The sequence below is a fragment of the Hypanus sabinus genome, chromosome 20 (genome assembly GCF_030144855.1).
Source record: "Hypanus sabinus isolate sHypSab1 chromosome 20, sHypSab1.hap1, whole genome shotgun sequence".
NCBI classification, from domain to species: Eukaryota; Metazoa; Chordata; class Chondrichthyes; order Myliobatiformes; family Dasyatidae; genus Hypanus; species Hypanus sabinus.
Window position 1 is genome coordinate 7,851,346 of NC_082725.1, and position 19,469 is coordinate 7,870,814.

Here is a 19,469-nt window from a genome sequence, read left to right on the forward strand (position 1 = left end):
CAAATTGAAGGACTCCCATAGAGTGTCAACCTTTTACATGAGACTGTTGGAGCAGACTAGACAGAATAAATGGCCTAATTCTACCTCAGTGTCTTATGGTCTAAACATTTTATTATGCATAAAATATAACTGGGACACAAGCAATCTTAAAGTACCTAAAATATTATAAAGATAATTTTAATCACAAGGAGAATAACAATAATTTTTGTTCTCCTTTATACTTGTATATTAATGAAAGACAATAAACAATCTTGAATCTTAAAACAGTAAAATAACATTTTTACTTGTTATATAAATAAACAGAATTTTGAGATTTGCAAAACTTGTATGAAAAATGTCCAGCTGTAGGTTGATGGAAGAAGGTAGAATAGTAGTTCGATGTGACTAGGTGGGCTGAAGGATCTTTTTCTGTGTTGTAGTGCTGTATGACTCTAAAATTATTTATTTTAGGACTGGTGAGATTGCTAACAATTGTATATTCTGATCCCTTATGCGTGACTTTGTTCGTCATGGGAAAGCTGATGCACATGCAGCCTTGATAGATCAGGGTCAGGGTCCAGTGGCATGAAATGCAAGATGACTGGAGACCCTTCACTGCTGCAGCCTTCCCCCACATTCACTACTATTCTGATGTGTCCTCATCTTCCATCAGCTCTACCATTGAGATCTTAGTTGGATTGCTTTGTGCTTTCAACCTACCCCTTAACCTCATTACCCTGGGTGACTCTACCAGGAGTTCAGGATCAGATGGCTGAAGTCCAGACGGCATTGCTCTCAGGATCTCCTGAACTCACAAGCCTCTTCACCATGATCCTTTGATTATAGCAGAAACAAACCACCCTTTCGAGAAGCAAAGAATGATTGGCAGCCAACTCTGGAATTCTGTATTTAACATTGAACATCCAGATTTCAGAAGCTAGTGTCAGTTTTCTCCTTATTTTTATTGACTGTCTACCTTTATTTACCTTCAGAAGTTCTGTGCCAATGTACAATATCACAGTTGCCAAGACTGGAAAATCTAAGCTCTTAAAGCCAGTGTTTTTAATTACTCTCTGCGCTGCCTCATTTGCATATTGTTGAATCAATATACATTGTGGCCTAATTTAAGACTCAGATTTAGGAATAGACAGCTTTGGAAAAACTACAGAAGGTTGTAGACTCGGCCTGCTCAATCATGGGCACTAGCCTCCCCATCATCGAGGACACCTTCTGTGGTGAACTACATATACCGGTCTGGACACGCCCCCGCTGACTGCTCCTGTGGCTCCTCCCACGGACCCCTGTATAAAGGCGATTGAGGCCTGAGCCCGGCCTCTCAGTCTCCAGGATGTAGTATGGTGGTCACTCACTGCTTGTTCCTTCTTCCAGTCAATAAAAGTCGATATCTCATCTTTACGTCTCAGAGTGAGTTATTGATGGTGCATCACCTTCAAAAAGTGCTGTCTCAAAAAAGCTGTATTCACCATTAAGGATCTCCATGATCCAGGGCATGCCCTGTTCTCATTGGTACCATCAGGGAAGAGGTGCAGGAGCTTGAAGTGACGCACTCAATGTTTTAGACACAGTTTCTTCCCTTCCATCTTTAAATTACTGAAAAATAGTGAGGTCGTATTCAGGAACCAAACCATGAGCACTACCTTAATATTTTTGCACTACTTTTTAATTTATATATATATATATTTATTGCAATTAAATATTTTTAGTGTATTGCTCTGTACTGCTTCTGCAAAGCAACATAATTCACTACATATGCCAGTGATATTAATGCTCATTTTGATTCTGATTCCTGACGAAGCATTAAGCAAGGAGACTACTCTCCATTGTTGTAAAGTGGAATAGTTCAGCTTTCATGGGAAAATCTGGGGCTGGGAAGTTGGTTGAATAATTTTTTCCAGTGGGTGGGAATGTCGTCACTCTGCTTAGAACATGTTGGCTGACTCCAGAATGTGACGGGATGTGGTCAGAAGGCGTGTTTCTGTGAGCCATGTGGGAATGCCTCTGACTCACCCAGTACTTGGCAGCAGAGGTCAGAGAGTGGAATTCTGTTTGTAATCTCCACCAGTGAATTTGATTATATCTATGGTTATAGTCAGGCAGATGTTTCAAATGTGCCTGTTACTATGTTCTGTTGCTTGGCACCCATAAATCAGTGGACTTTGTTGTGTTGCTTCACTTCAAACGTAGACATCTTGCCTGGCTACATCAGCACCACTGACGGGAAACACAAAGTTAATTTTTTGACTTAAAGAATTTTTCTGGAAATTAATTCTGGAACACTTTCAATTTATTTCTGACAAGCTGCGTGTTAATTTAGTAGTGTTTAGTGGTGGGGGGAGGGGGAGAGAACAGGAACGAGGTTGCATCTGCTGAGTCCATTTAAGAATGTGCACCCAGTGACCACTCTATTAGCTAACCCCTGTACCTCATCAGAATCAGGTTTAATATCTCTGCTATAGCTCATGAAATTTGTTGTTCTGTGGCAGCAGTACATTGCAATACATAAAAAAACTATGAATTACCGTAAGTGTGAGTGTGATATACTCACAAGTGTATGTGAGTGAGTGTGTGTGTGTGTGTATAATATAATTTTTAAAAGTTAATATAAGTAAAAGTACCAAAAGAGAGAGAGTGGTTATTCTCACTGACTAAATATCAACTGACATTACTTAGAGGTTACTTTACATTACTTAGAGTCAGGAATCAGGAATTATACCTTTACAATCAGGAGTCAAATATGAATTGCTATTTTTCTCATTCACTTTATAATATGTTTATACTCCTGAACACTAGCCTCCTCAGCATCGAGGACATCTTCAAGAGGCGATGTCCCAAAAAGGCGGCATCCATTATTAAGGACCCCTTTCACCCAGGACATGCCCTCTTCTCATTGCCACCATTAGAGAGGAGTTACAGGAGCCTGAAGACGCACAGTCAACATTTTAGGAACAGCTTCTTCCCCTCTGCCATCAGATTTCTGAACAGGCCATGAACACTGCCTCAATATTTCTGCTCTCTTTATATGTATTTCTTATTATAATTTGTCAAATACTTTATGCATTGCTGCTCATGTACTGCTTATGCAAAACAACAGATTTCACAACGTATGTCAGTGATAATAAACCTGTTTCTGATTCAGAAAGCCCATGATATGTGAACCCTGTTAACTCTGCGAAGACACGCACTCAACGTTTTAGGAACAACTTTTCTTTGCCCTACTTATTTAATTTGTATATAGTTTTTATATATAGTTAATTTGTAGTTTTTATTATGTATTGCATTGTACTGCTGCCACAAAACAACATATTTCATGATGTATGCTGATGGTATTAAACCTGATTCTGATTCTACAATTGGTATATTTTCCTCAATGTGCACATGAGAAACTGGTAAAGCAGAATTCAATATACCAGTGTGTACCTCTGCAGTGTTGTAATTCTGCAATATTATTGTAAGCCTGTAATGTTGCTGATCACACCCAGCTAACTATGTGATACTAAAAATAAATCTGAACCCAATATTGATCAAATCTAAATATGTAATGCCGCAGATTAGTCAACAGCTTTAAGAAATGACTTTAGGGTATTTTTGGCTTGCAGAATATTCTCCATTTTTTCCTTAATTATTCCTCCACCTTGAGTATTTTGAGCAGCTGCCACTGGAGCGTCTGTTCCATTGCCTGACCTAGGGTTCTTTTTTAATGTAATGTGCGGGTTCAAACCATTAACTTCCTGGAGTTGAATTTAATTTTTATGTGGTAATCCATTTAAACTGCTATGTAGCCAAGGCTGAACGGTTCACCAGAGGCATCTGACTGCAAGATCCCACAAAGGATTGTGAGGACTGCTGAGGGGATCATCAGGGTCTCTGTTCCACCCGTCCAAGGTACTTACCAGCAGCACTACATACGCGGGGCCCTTAGGATTGTCGATCCCTTCCATCGGCCCAACGATCTCCTTGACCCACTACTATCAGGCAGGAGGTACTGTAGCATTGGGACAAGGAAGGTTAGAATGAGAAACATCATCTTCTCCCAGGCCGTAGGACTACTGAAATCTCTGCCGCCACTGCGTCTCATCGCATATGAAGTACCAGTAGCATTATACTGTTTACTTTTTATCTTGTGTTATAAATACTCCTCATTATTTGTTAATTTATTTATGTTAATATTACTTTATATATTCACCCTATCTTCGTTATATGCAGGGGAAACGTTCCTCTCAGTCGACGTATAAAGTGAAATCGCATAATGCGAATAATTATTTAAATGGAGAAAATGGGGATGTGTTCAAGAGGGTTTCCTAAATATGTTTTATCTGTAATTTATTCACATTTTCATACCAATACGACACAAAAACAGTACCACAATGCAGCATTCGTTTTATATTTCATCAGTTTAAGGTAAGATTCAATGTAGTAAGTCCAGTCGTCACTTTTATTGTCACTTTGACCATAGCTGCTGGTACAGTACATAGTAAAAATGAGTCAACATTTTTCAGGACCATGGTGTTACATGACACAGTACAAAAATGAGACTGAACTATGTAAAAAAAAACAAGACAGAGAAAGCTACACTAGACTACAGACCTACACAGGACTGCACAAAGTGCACAAAAACAGTGCAGGCAGTACAATAAATAATAAACAGGACAATAGGGCAGTAAGGTGTCAGTCCAGACTCTGGGTATTGAGGAGTCTGATGGCTTGGGGGAAGAAACTGTTACATAGTCTGGTCGTGAGAGCCCGAATGCGTCGGAGCCTTTTCCCAGATGGCAGGAGGGAGAAGAGATTGTATGAGGGGTGCTTGGGGTCCTTCATGATGCTGTTTCCTTTGCGGATGCAGTGTGTAGTGTAAATATCCGTGATGGCGGGAAGAGAGACCCCGATGATCTTCTCAGCTGATCTCACTATCTGCTGCAGGGTCTTGCGATCCGAGATGGTGAAATTTCCGAACCAGGCAGTGATGCAGCTGCTCAGGATGCTCTCAGTACAACCCCTGTAGAATGTGATGGGGATGGGAGGTGGGAGATGGACTTTCCTCAGCCTTCGCAGAAAGTAGAGGCACTGCCGGGCTTTCTTTGCAATGGAGCTGGTGTTGAGGGACCAGGTGAGATTCTCTGTCAGGTGAACACCAAGAAATTTGGTGCTCTTTACGATCTCTACCGAGGCGCCTTCGATGTTCAGCAGGGAGTGGTCGCTCTGTGCCCTCCTGAAGTCAACAACAGTCTCTTTTGTTTTGTTCACATTAAGAGACAGGTTGTTGGCTCTGCACCAGTCCGTTAGCAGCTGCACCACCTCTCTGTAAGCTGACTCGTTGTTCTTGCTGATGAGACCCACCACGGTCATGTCATTGGCGAACTTGATGATATCGTTTGAGCTGTGAGTTGCAGCACAGTCGTGGGTCAGCAGAGAGAGTTAACATACTAGGGTGTACAGTGTCACCAATAATGGCAGGTGTGTTCTCTCCAGGAGATGAGTGGTTGTGGTGTCGGGCAGCTTTACGTGGATAAGGTGGATGGTTGTGGTCGTCAGGATCATATCGAGCACAGCAAGAGGTGAAGGAAGACTCACAGAACTCTTAGAATTGCCAGCAGCAGATGACGACACCGGTTTGAAGAAAGGTTGTACGCTTGGCAGCATTTTATTTTTCAGCATAAATTTGCTTGTAGGGAAGAAGGGTTGATGGCAGAGAACGACTGAAATGCTGACTCCGTTGAAAACTTGGGTCCATGCCCATTGCTATTTGTGCCAAGTGTTCCGACTTCCACCATTCCCTCACTGTTGGTAAACTCCCGGGATTTTCAAAATCGTCTGTTGCCTGCAGCATCTGAGAGATAGTTCACCTTAAAAAAATACGCCTTGAATGTGGATCACACCCTGGTCGAGTGGTTGAATCAGCGATGTGTTAGGCAGCAGGAAACGCACTGTTATATTAGGATGAATGCTGTCCAAATGTTTAGGATGGGCTGGCACAATGTCAAGCAACAAAAGAACTTTAAAGGCAAGATTCTGTTCCCAGCAGTAGCGTCCCAGAGCTCTGTTACCTTCATGATGCCGAGCTGTTTATAATTTCCAACTTTTTTTCAAGTGTTAAAGCAGTTTTCTGACAGTCATCTGTTGGCCCAGGACATGACATTGGATGCTTAGGAGGCATAGTTAAATATTTCAAGCATAAAATCACTGCACCATAGGTAAAACCAACAAAAGTTTAAGAGCGCAAGATCGCACACCAATGCGAGACTGTTGGGAGTGAGACTGTGAGGCGTGTGCATGCGACTTGTATTGGCAGGAAAGCGGTGCTTCTTGCATAACTGTGAGTTTTGGACGCACATGAGGAGATGTTGGTAGAAATAGGTTCCTCGCATAACTGTGAATCCGCATAGTCTGAAGACACATATAATGAGGATAGGGTGGCAGTGTGTTGTGCACTTTGGCCTGGAGGAACATTGTTTAATTTGCTGGTACACAGGTATATGGTTGAATGACAATAAACTTGAACTTAAGAGATAACAGGAGACTGACTAAGGTACAAAGTGACAAATCACTAGGATTTGTGATTTTTTTCTGAAGAGGGTAACACCAGACTAAAGGAAACATTAGTACCATCTATGGAAATAAATAAACTGTCAATGTTTCTGGCTCAGACCCTTCTTCAGGACTGGAAAGGAAGGGAGAACACACCAGAATAAGAAGATTGGTTGGTGGGGGAAGGAGGATAGCTAGAAGGTGATAGGTGAAGCTAGGTGGGTGGAAAATATCAAGGGCTGGAGATGAAGAAATCAGATAGGAGAGGAGAGTGGACCATAGGAAAAAGGGAAGGAGGAGGGGACTCATAGGGAGGTGATAGGCTGGTGTCATGTGGCAAGGGCCAGATTGGGAATAGATGAAGAGAGGTGGAAGGGAGATTTTTTCTTTACCGGTAGGAAAAATCAATATTTGTGCCATCAGGCTGTAAGCTACCCAGACAGAATATAAAGTGTTACGTCTCCATGCTGTGGGTGGCCTCACTTTGGCACAAGAGGAGGCTACGGACTGACAAGTTGGAATGGGAATGGGAATTGAAATGTATGACAACCAGGAAGTTCCACTTTTGGCTGACGTAAGAAATGTTGCTATAATTGCAACCAATGGACAGGTGATTATTTTCCATTTAGTGCACACAGGAAAGTTCATCAAGTGGAGATGAGCTTTCTTTCAATACAGTTCCTGAATGGATGGAGATGCGATTCAAGTGTAAACGTGAGCTGATGCATTTTGGGTGAGCAAACAAGGGTAGGACATACACAGCAAATGACAGGGACATAGTCAGTGTTGATAATCTTTATTTATTATTTTCATTTTGAGATACAGAACAGTAACAGGCTCTCCTGGCCCAACGAGCCTGCACAGCCCAGTTACTCCTTTGCGATCAAAAGGATTTAGATGAGATTAGAGAAATGGAGATGGATGATGCCGAGCATTAAAGATTAATGATTAGCTTTATTCGTCACATGTACATTAAACACACAGTGAAATGTGCTGTTTGCATTGAAGCAAATCAGTGTGGATTGTGCTGGGCAACCCCCAGTTGTTGCCATTCGCCCGGTGCCCACCACTCACTGAACCATATCTCTTTGGAATGTGAGAGGGAACTGGATAACCAATGACCAACACAGTCTGAAGAAATGTTGGGGGCAACTCTCGTGTCATCTCGCTTCTAGCGGCAACATAGCCGGCCTACAATTTGCTAACCTTAACCCATATGACATGAGGGTTGATCGATTTATGCACCAGGCCAAATTGGAAAGCTCGGGTATGGGCTGAGTCAAAGTAGTGGGGCCCAGGCCCGACGGCATATGAAATGGCAGTGTCCTCGTCCGAGCGTGAGGAACAACCTAAGATTTGGACGATTTATGTCCCGGACCAGGTTGAAGAGTTCAGGATGTCAGGGCCAGAGGTGAGAGTTGGGCTGGTATTCAGCTTGCTACTCCACAAGGTTACTCATCTCTGTGCTGAACTGAAGCTGTAGTCTGTAACTAACGGGCTGTTGGACCGACTAGCTTTCATGGCTGGGGACTCACTTTTGTGATCTTCAGTTGCTGCTTGCTCTTGTTCTTTACATGATTTGCTTTTTTCTTGCACTTTGATGGTCTTTTTAGTGGGTTCTTTTAGGATTCTTTGTTTTCTGGCTGCCAGTAAGGAGATAAATCTCAAGGTTGTATATAAAATACATCATTAGATAATAAATGTACTTTGACTTTAACTTTTGACGCCTTTGGAACATGGGAGGAAACAGGAATAGCTGAAAGAAACCCACGCAGTCGCGGAGAGAAGATACAAACTCCCTTCAGACAGCAGTGGGACTTGAACCTACTCGTCTGATAGCTGGCGCTGTAATATGTTACAGTAACTGAAACCTCCATGCCCATGTAGTATGATCCCCTTGTGAATAAACAGGATTGGTACAGATGGGTGCAATGGCAAGTGTGGTGGATCAAAGCGCTTCTTGTACATTGTGGGAATCTGTAACAGAGCTTTAGATATGTTTGAACAGAATAACATCTTCAGGACGTTGGAGGAAGAGTGGTGGAGTTTTGATACCTCTTTCAAAGAACCAGAAAAGGCATGGGAGGTTAAATATTTCTCTTCTGTGCTGCATGTTTCCTTGATTTCTGTGGTCTTGACACAGTGGTGGGTGAAAGAACAACAGGCTCCAAGAGCAATTAAGACCTTCTGCTATTTTTGTTACATTAAGTCTTTCATGACTTGGCTTCCCAACTTTTGCCGCCTTAATTCCTTGAGCCTTCTGAGGCACCTGGAATGTGGAAAAATAGTATATTGGTTGTAATTCCACACTGGTTCTTTTGCTCTTAAAATTAAATTCTCGTTTACAGCCAGTATATTGTAGAGTGTATGTCATAGGTCACAGAGCACTACAACACAGAAACAGGCCCTTTGGCCCATCTAGACCTTGCCAAACTGTTATTCTGCCTAGTCCCATCAAACTGCACTTGGACCATAGCCCTCCATACCCCTCCCATCTATGTACTTACTCAAGGTTCAAATTACAGTTGTTGTCCAAGTACATATATGTCACCATATACAACGTCACTTGCCCCAGCATTGAAATGTTCCCATAACCAGTGTACTGACCTTCAAGGACTCTTCATCTCATGTTCTTGATGTTCATTGTGTATTTATTTATTATTATCATTTATTTCATTTTGTATTTAAATGGTTTGTTGTATTCTGCACTCTGGTTGATAATCCCAGATGGTTGGTCTTTCATTGATTCTGTTTTAGTTTTTATCCTATAGATTTATTAAGAAAATGAATCTCAGGGTTGTATATGATGATATATATGTTCGTTGATAATAACATTTATTTTTACTTTGAACTTTGAGCCTGTTAGTGTGGGTCCCGAGGACCTGCTCTTTTCTTTTAAATGTTGAAATACCTTAGATGTTAAAAGTATTTGGACAGTTTACTAAAATTACTTCTTTCTTTTAATGTCATGTTGAATGAAATGTGTCTTCCTAATTGGGCCATGTGCTGATTATTTTATCAAAAGTTGGCTCTCAACCAGCACATGATGCAGTGTTGAAGATAGAATAGCATGCATGCAACTGACTTTTCACTAAGTATGCAAACATGAGGAAATCCGCAGATGCTGGAAATTGTTTGCAACACACACAAAATGCTGGTGGAATGCTGCAGGCCAGGCAGCATCTATAGGGAGAAGCACTGTCGAAGTTTCGGGCCGAGACCCTTCGTCAGGACTGACTTTGACAGTGCTTCTCCCCATAGATGTTGCCTGGCCTGCTGTGTTCCACCAGCATTTTTTGTGTGTTGCTTTCACTAAATATGTTCAGCTTAATCATATAAGAGAGTCATAAAGAAAGAAATCTTGCCATCTTCATCAGACTTACTGACGTAAATTTGTTTTGTTAATACTTTGTTGAGCTGTGAATCTAAACTGTGATTCCAGACAGCTCAAGTGATAATAGCACAGACAAAATGTCTTTGTTGTTTTAAAGACAAATTGTACACAGAGGACAAAACCTCTGAAATGAACAGTAACAGTAGACACCTAATCATTTTGGTTATTTGTATCCATTACAAAAATTAATTCTGGCATTCGGAATACTAACTCAACAAACAGAACGGTGTTTGACTTTAGAGGAAGTTCATTTCTGGTTACAGAGTTGTCATTCTAAAGGGCCAGTAACATCATAAAAGTACCCACCCACCCTACTTATGGACTGTTTGTCCCACTCCCATCAGGGAGGAAGCTACATAGCATCCATGCCTGGACAACCAAGCTCAAAAACAGTTACTTTCCCTAAGTCATAAGCATGATTAAGACTTCCACCCAGTAACCCACCCCACAACATCCCCAACCACCACTATTTATCATGTCCTCTCAGAGTCACCTTACGTACAGATACTCCTGTGCCGAGCGTCACATTATGGACATACGGTCAATCTCTGTACATATGATGTTGTGATGTTCACCAAGCTTGGCAATTAGCATGTAGGTGTTTCATCACTGGTTGAGGCCTCCATTTGCTTGCCTTGATCCTGATTGGCTACCTCTATAGTTGACCTTTGAATTCTATTGGCTCATGTTTTGTTCGTGGATGGTGTCTATTTCGATATGTTTGTTTGCAGAGTAATCAGAAGAGAACCACACTTCTAAAGATCATCATGTGTTTGCAGCAGAACCTCTGCGGTGTCCCAGTTAAAGTGGAGTCCTTCTCTGTCTTCATGTACCAGGATCAGGGACAGTGGATCATTTCGCTGTTCCACCAGGTTGTGTTCCTGTAAACAAGTTGATTGCTTACGATGCCTCAACTCATCTGCTCAAGCTAAAGAAAAGCAAACTGATAGAATTTCTATGTTTCTAATTCAAAGCTCGACTGAAAGGGTAGCCAGTCAGAACCGAGGCAAGCAAATGGGCGGCTATACAAAAGCAAACATCCCCAGAGAAAAACAACAATAACTGAGGATGTCACCTTGACTGGTGATGAAACATCTGCAAGTTAATTGCCAAGCTCAGCAAACACCACAACATCAAACACCTCAGCCTGAGCCACCAATGTTCACCAACATCCTAAGCTACCTTATGTGTTTATATTTATTGAGTTTTTGTATGTTGTTCTTTATCTTTTTGTGCCATTTTGGGCTACATCAGATCTGGAACAATTATTTTGTTCTCCTTTAAACTTGTGTACTGGAAATGACATTAAACAATCTTGAATTGTGAGTCTACAAGAAGAGTGGAGAAGCAATTGCAAAATATTGGTCTCAGCAAAAGCAAATGCTGATGTAGTTACAGTTCTTTATTTTTGTTCTTTTTATATATTTACATGGACATGAAGGAACAATGACCTGCTCTTGCCATTTGGGTGTTTTGTTGTATGGCTTTTCAAAGCCCCTTTTTACATGGTTCTGTTCTGATCAGACTGTTGAGAAACTCCATCAGACCATAAAATATAGGTCATTCAGCCCATTGAATTTACTCCACCATTTAATTATGGATAATTTCTTCCAGCCTCATTTCCCTGTCTTCTCCCTGTAACCCTTTACTCCTTCACCAGTCAAGAAACTATCAATCTCTGCCTTAAATGCATCCAACGTATGGTTTCCAGAACTCTCTGTGGGAACAAATTCCACAGATCCAACACCCTCTGGCCGTTAGGATGGTGATGCACCATCAATAACTCTCAGAGACGTGAGGTGAGAGATAGGCTTTTATTAGCTGGAAGAGAGCAGTCAGCAGCAAGAGACCATCACACAACGTCCTGGAGACTGAGGGAGGACCAGTGCCTCCAATCGCCTTTATACCGGGGTCTGTGGGAGGAGCCACAGGAGCAATCAGCAGAGGGGCGTGTCCAGACAGGTATATGTAGTTCACCACAGATGGGAAGCGGCTTCCTCCCCCAGGCAGAGAGATGACTGAAATCCCTGCCACCAGCCTGGTCTCATCACCTCAGAAGCACCAGTAGTGTTACACTGTTTACTTTTCAACTTCAGTCATAAGTGCACCTGATAAATGTCAATCTTGTAGGAATATATTTTACTATTTGTTTATTTATTTGTTGTGAAATTACTTTATGTGCTATGCGTGAGTTATATGTACTGTCTTGTACACCTTGGTCTGGAGGAACGTTGTTTTGTTTAGTGCTATACCGTATACGTATGCACTTGAATCACAATAAACTGGAATTTGAACTTCCTCCTTATGTTAGGGTGACTAGGAAAGGCTGTCAGCAGGTAAAGGAGAATCCAGCAAGGGGAGGCTTCTCAACATGACACGGAGAATTTGGTAGCAACAAATTTATTTCAGAGTGAAGGGCAAAATGGGCAGGATTGGGGAACTCTGACTAATGAGGAATATCGTCCCATTAGTCAGCAAACAAACGGAATTGAAGACTACTGAGATCAATCAAATTCCTTGAGGAGTTTAAGGGATATGAAAGTATCTCTTCATCATCTGGTTTAGCTGAAATTCTAAGAGGGAGCTACTTTGCAAAGAAAGCAGGAAGATCTCGATTAGTGAGGGCATCAAAGTTTACAGGGAGAAGGCAGGAGAATGGGGTTGAGCGGGATAATAAATCACCCACGATGGATAGGCAGAGCAGACTCGAGGGCTAAATGACCAAACTGCTACACTGGAAAGGGAAATCAGCAGGTAGAAAGAGGACATGAGGTGACTTTGGCAAACAAAGGAAAATGAAAAGAGATGCTGCAACATTGTGCAAAATTCTCATACAGTATATATTATGACAGTGTGCTGACTAAGACTTTTACACAATACTGTAGTAATTTTATGTATTGCACTGTACTGCGGCCGCAAATGAAAAACAAACTTTATGACATATGTAACATGAGTGAATCTGCAGATGCTGGAAATAAATAAAAACACAAAATGCTGGCAGAACTCAGCAGGCCAGACAGCATCTATGGGAGGAGGTAGTGACAGGGTTTCAACCCGAAACGTCGTCACTTCCTCCTCCCATAGATGTTGTCTGACCTGCTGAGTTCTGCCAGCATTTTGTGTTTTTATTTATGACATATGTGATTGATGGTAAACCTGGTTCTGATATGGGTCTCTATTCTGAACCGAAAGTGGGAAGGGAGCAAGGAAAAGGAATCATGGTTGGGAGAAAGGAGAGGGGAAAGGGGAAGGAGTGGGAAGCACTAGAGAGACATTCATTTATAATCGATAAACCAGTGGTTTTGGGATTAAGTGATTTTGCCTGGTGTTTCAGGCAGGGTGTGTTTGCACCTGTACCACCCCCTACTTTTCTGCCACTTGTCCCACACCCCTCCCATGGCACTCCACCAACATTCCAACACCCTGCACTCCTGCCATATTTACAATCTCGCTCCCCCATCCACATTAACAAATACAGTACCACACAAAAGTATTAGGCTACATATATGTGCCCAAAACCTTTGCACAGATCAATAGCAAAGGCATAACAATGGAGAGAACAGGTCCTCTTAAGGATTAGTTTGGTCATCCATGTGTGGAGTCATGGGAGGTGAGCAAAGTATTGAATGACTACTTCTTGACTGTAAAGTCCTGGGAGCTATGGAATGCAGGGGAGAGAACTGTGATGTCTAGAAACATATAAATATTATGAAAGAGGAGATGATGGCAACCTAGGGTGCATAAAGGTAGATCGATTTCCAGACCCCATCCTGCGCAGGGTAGAGGTGTCATAGTACGCAGCCTGCATGTTTCTCAGGTGGAATATGAAGCACAAAAAAACAATGTAGGTATTATTGTCTGTCTAGCAATGTGGTTAGAATAATTACAAATAAAGTTAAAAGATGAGAGCTGAATATATAGTTGTGGTTTCTGCGGCTGATATCACTCTACTTCAGTGCAGTGCTTCCTATTCAAGTTCTTTTCTGATATTTTCTCATTTCAAAGAAATGTTGACGATGCATTTTAAAGTCATAAACCATGGACCTTGGATCATAAGATGTAGGAGCAAAGTTAGGCCGGCCAGCCCTTTGAGTCTGCTATGCCTTTTGATCTTGGCTGATTTATTTATTTTCAATATTCGGTAGGTTTCAATGAGGTCTGCCACCCCCCACCTGATTCTTCTAATCCAGGGGTTCCCAACCTCTTTATGCAGTGGACCAATACCATTAATCAAGGGGTCCATGGATCATAGGTTGGGAACCCCTGTTCTAAACTCCAGCTCGTTTAGCTTAGAGCCATCAAACGCTCCTCATACTTCTATCTTTTAATTCCTGGGATTGTTTTTTTCAATCTCCTTTGCACTCTCACAAAGCCAGCACATCCTTTCTTTGACAAAAGATTCAAAACTGCTCACAATACTTAAAGTGCAGTCTGACCGATAAAGATCCGGCATCACATCCTTGCTTTCATATTCTAGTCCTCTGGAAACAAATGCTAATGTTGCATTTGCCTCCCTTACTACCTTCTGCAAGTTAATGTTTAGGGAATTCTGCAGTATGTCTCCCAAGTCCTTTTGAGCCTCCAATTTTCTTGTTTAGAAAATAGTCAATGACTATCAATATAAGCTTATTTTTTCAGACAAGAATGAAGTCTTAATTCTGGGGCAATGTTCTTTCAGACCACCCAGAAGCAGAGATTTTGAATGTGTCTAAACAATTCAAATTCAGGCAAATCTGACTTTCACAGTTGAGCTTTCTTGACACTGTCTTGACCATGAAATGGGTAGAGTCTAAGTAGTTCTTTCTCACAAGCTACTAAAAGGGCCAACATGTTTCAAATTGTTCAGAATTAGAGCTACAATCCTGTGGGGAAAATCTTCCTGTTATGCTAAAATGACAAGAAGCAATAACATGGCAACTGTTTCAGTTACCTTTCCTTGATGTCAGCAGAACAGACACAAATCACTGAATAATTTCAGAGTAGATCTGTTACATTCTTACCCTATAACTGAGTAGGTCATTTCTTGATAGATTTTCTTGATACCTGTGTTTTAGTCTTAAATTTTATACATTAACCACAATACTTGATTGCAATCTGACGCACTTTACCAGCTTTATTCACTATCTCAAAGTAAATTTGTTATCGAAGTACTTATATGTCAATGCATACGACCCTGAGGTTCATTTTCTTGCAGGCAATCACTGTAGGTACAAAGAAACACAATAGAATCAATGAAAACTATGCACAAGGATGGACAATCTATGAATTTGCAAAAGACAAACTGTACAAATGCTAAAAAACTAATAGTAATTATAATAAATAATACTGAAAACGTGAGTTGTAGAGTCTTTGAAATAGAGTTCATCCATTGTGGAATCAGTTTATTGTTGAGATGGGTGAAGTTATCCACGCTGGTTCAGGAGCCTGATGGTTAAAGGGTAATAAATGTTCTTGAAACTGGTAGTGTGGAACCTAAGGCTCCGGTACCTCCTCCTTCCTGATGGCAGTTGGGAGAACAGAATGTGGCTGGAAGGTGAGGGTCCCTGATGAAGGATGCTGCTTTCTTATGGCAGCACTCCTTGTAGATGTATGGTATGGAGGGCTTTTGGTATACGGTTGAATGATAATAAATTTGAACTTGAACAATACATTTTACTTGAGTTTTTTAAGACATTGTTAAAAAAAGTTGATCTTATTAAGATTCACTTGAATCAGAGAAAATGGAGATGCATACATTATGTACTGAGTTTATTAAATTAATGGATGAATGATCGTTATATTCTCTCTACCTGCTTTCATGTATGGAGTTAGTCAGACAATTAATTAGTTAGAATTGTCAAACAGAAAAAAAAAAGAGTAAAGGTTCTCAAGCTATTGAGGGTGAATGTTAAAAGTTGAGTAAAACATCAAAAAAATTATTTTGTTATTCAAATATGAGTTTATCTTTAGAGACTCAGCATTTTAGATAGTCAGAATAATACTTCAATCATAAAGTGTTCAAAGCCAGACTGGTGAGATCAAAGTCTCCAGCTACACAGTTTGAGGTATCTTTGTTCAAGACTCTTAATTGGCCCAGATTCATAGAAATCCATCCCATTATCCTTTATAAACACTAGTAGTCTCAATCAGAGAGATTGTAAGAAGAGCATGACTGTAAGAATAGAAATACCACTGTCTCCCCGATCTCTTAATGTTGTGCTTAAATGATTTTGTCAATGCATAGTAGAAATGACTTTCCAGCTGACTATCATTGCACTTGACTTGGGAGTATCCTTTGCTGACTTGCTATAGGAAATGTTCATGAAATAGAAAAAGTTACCAAATTAAGCTGGAATCTGGCAAGACTGCTGTGCCAGCTGTGGAGAAAACACTAGCAATGTAAAAATGACAGGGTTTCTGAATCAGAGTCAGGCTTATTAGCACTGACGTATGTCGTGAAATGTGTTGTGCGGTACAATGCAATACATAAAATATAAAATAAATTGCAAAAAGAAATATATATCAAGAGAGCTGCTGCTCCATTGTGTCATAGCAATTAGCTCAACACTATTACAGCTCAGGGCGTCAGAATTTGGAGTTCACTCCTGGCGTCCTCTGTAAGGACTTTGTCCGTTCTCCCCGTAGAACGTGTGGGTTTGCTCCAGTTTCCTCCCATAGTCCAAAGATGTACCGGTTAGTAGGTTTATTGGTCATTGTAAATTGTCCCGTGATGAGGTGAGGGTTAAATTGGCACAGCTTGAAGGGCCAGAAGGGCCTATTCTGTGCTGTATCTCTTCATCAATAAGAAAATAAATATTGAAGAAGTGTTCATGGGTTAATTGACTAATGGTGGAGGGGAAAAAGCTGTGTGTCTTTGGGCTCGCGTAGCTCCTCTCTGATGGTAGTCATGAGAAGAGAGCATGTCTTGGCCAGGGTCCTTCATGATAGATGTCACCTTTTTGAGGCATCGCCTTTTGAAGATTTTCTCACTTTTGGGGAGGCCAGTGCCTATGATGGAGCTGGCCAAGTTCACAACTCTCAGCAGCTTTTTCTGATCAGTGTACAGTGGCCCCTCCATACCAGAGGGTGGTGCAACCAATACAAATGCTCTCCACTCTATGTATGTAAAGAGTTACTAGAGGGCATGTCCTAGGCGGTGGGGGTCCTTAATGATGCGTGCTGCCTTTTGGAGGCATGACGGTTTCTAGCAAGTATGCTTCATGTGGGGGATAAATAATCATTGAACAATAAATGGGGAATTGCTTTCTCACGTGTTTGCAACTTTTGAATTTCAGCAATCCTATGCACCAGCTCCCCACCCTATGGCTCCACCCAGTCCAAGCACAAACAGCAGCAACAACAGTGGTGGTGAACAGCTGAGCAAGACTAATCTCTACATTAGAGGCCTGCCTCCCGGCACGACTGACCAGGATCTCATCAAGCTGTGCCAGCCGTAAGTGGTTCCTTTATTGTTGAAAACGGTATCTTCAGGCAGATCCTTCATTGCAGGAAAGAAAATGAGATACCATAAATTCAAGGAAATCTGGAGGAACTCAGCAAATCAGGCAGTATCTGCAGAGAGGAATAAACAGCCAACATTTCAGGGCAAGACCCTTCATCAGGACTTGATCAACTTCAATAGTCTTAAAGAAGGATCTTGGCCCCAAGTGTCAACTGTTTATTCCTCTTTGTAGGTGCTGCCTGAACTGCTGAGTTCCTCCAGCATTTTGTGAATGGAATGCTGTCACTTTCATGAGGGTATTGATTCGAGCTCAGTAATAACTCTCAATTTCTGTATAAAATACATATTTAGTATACAAATATTTCCTTCCATTATGCTTATATGTTTGAGTATTTACCATTGATTCCTTAAAAACACTTGGACTCCTGGGTAGGCACAGGACTGAAAGAAAATGATTGAAAGAGAAAATTATAGGTAAAAGTGTAGAGTTAGATAGATCTTACAGTAGGTCAAAATGCTAGCACAACATTGAGAGCCAAAGAGCTTTTGCTGTTCTGTGTTCTATGTTCTAAAATGTAGAAATATGAAAATGTAAATGTGGTTGTAATCACTATCTTCTCAAGGTTGTGAGGGATATATATTGGTGTACAATTTGGAAGATATTACTCAAAAGGCTTTGCTTTATTTACCGAATAATTAGAAATTAGTACCGCATATATAGCAAGTGTTGAAATAATCCAAATTATACTAGATTTGTTCAGCAGAGAGGAGGCACCTATAGATAAAGAAACAGAGTTTCAGTTTTTCAGTTCGTTGAGCTGAAAAACATTCCAAGTGAATATTTTTAAGATGCAAATAAAGAAGATTGGGAAAGGAAAAAAAGGAGAAGTAGAGTTTGGATGAAGACAAAAATGAATTTCAAAAGGATAGTGGGATTGTCATGCAAGCAATCATTCATTGGTTATGTGCCATGTTGAATAACGTGGGCAATCATCATCTTTCCATGACCATGATTGTACTCGGTAAATTTTTCTACAGAAGTGGTTTGCCATTGCTGCTTTCTGGGCAGAGTCATTATATGACAGGTGATCCCAGCCATTATCAATACTCTTCTGAGATTGTCTGCCTGGCGTCAGTGGTCACATAACCAGGATTTGTGATATGCACCAGCTGTTCATACGACCATCCACCACCTGCTCCCATGGCTTCATGTGACCCTGATTGTGGGGCTAAACAGGTGCTACATCATGCCCAAGAGTGACCTGCAGGCTAGCGGAGAGAAGGAGTGCCTTACACCTTCTTTGTTGGAGAAATATCTCCACCCTCCCACCCAGAAAGCCAGGGTAGGAATGGAATAAAAAATATAAATTCCAATCATTGTATTGCCAGTTCCAGTTTGGTGTCCCAGTCCCCTGCTTCCTCCACGAGTCCAAAACAAAGGAAAGAAACAGTTACCATCCATTAGACCAATGGGCTTAACATTGAATTCAACAAGTTCTCTTTAGTTAAAGTTCAAGTTTATTATCTCCTGATTGTACATATATACAATCAAACGAAACATTGTTTCTCCAGACCAAGATATATCCACAAAACATATACCACACTCAGCATGCTAAACGAAATATTACCTTAAATACACTAATAAAATAAAATGCAGTGCACTTAGTGTGCAGCATAAGGTAAACAGCTCACTGTCCTAGTGACGAGACCTCGTGGCAGGGTATTCATTAGTCTCACAGCCTGAGGGAAACAGCTGTTACCCAGCCTGGCAGCCCTCATCCTGATGCTCCCTATCCCTCCTTTCTGACCGTAGTGAGTCAAAGAGATTGCAGGATGGGTGGTAGGGATCCGCAGAAATCCTATGGGCCCTCTGTATACAAGTTCCCGTCGAAGGAGGATGAGAGGTGACTTGATAGAGGTGTACAGGGCTATAAGAGGCATAGATTGAGTGGACAGCCAAAGGTATGCAGGTACTTGGTGACACTGCTGCCCTGTCAGTGCCTGGTGTGCTGAGAGCACTGAAATAAGGTTGGAAGAGATGCATGTGAATCATGGCCTCAACTGGAAGTGCTGTTTAGGGCCTTTGATGTGGTGAGGGAGGTTGCACACTAC

General features: G+C 41.3%; 1 protein-coding gene across 7 annotated transcripts in view; it reads left to right on the forward strand.

Annotated features, from left to right (window-relative positions):
* The window catches only part of rbms3 (RNA binding motif, single stranded interacting protein), a 1,202,299-nt gene that overhangs the window by 696,873 nt on the left and 485,957 nt on the right, over window positions 1-19,469 (forward strand). For all 7 annotated transcript variants that reach the window (XM_059945024.1, XM_059945027.1, XM_059945025.1 and 4 more), the window contains one exon: window positions 17,191-17,348. In XM_059945024.1, coding sequence (XP_059801007.1) covers window positions 17,191-17,348 — 158 coding nt within the window. The remainder of the gene's footprint in view (window positions 1-17,190; window positions 17,349-19,469) is intronic.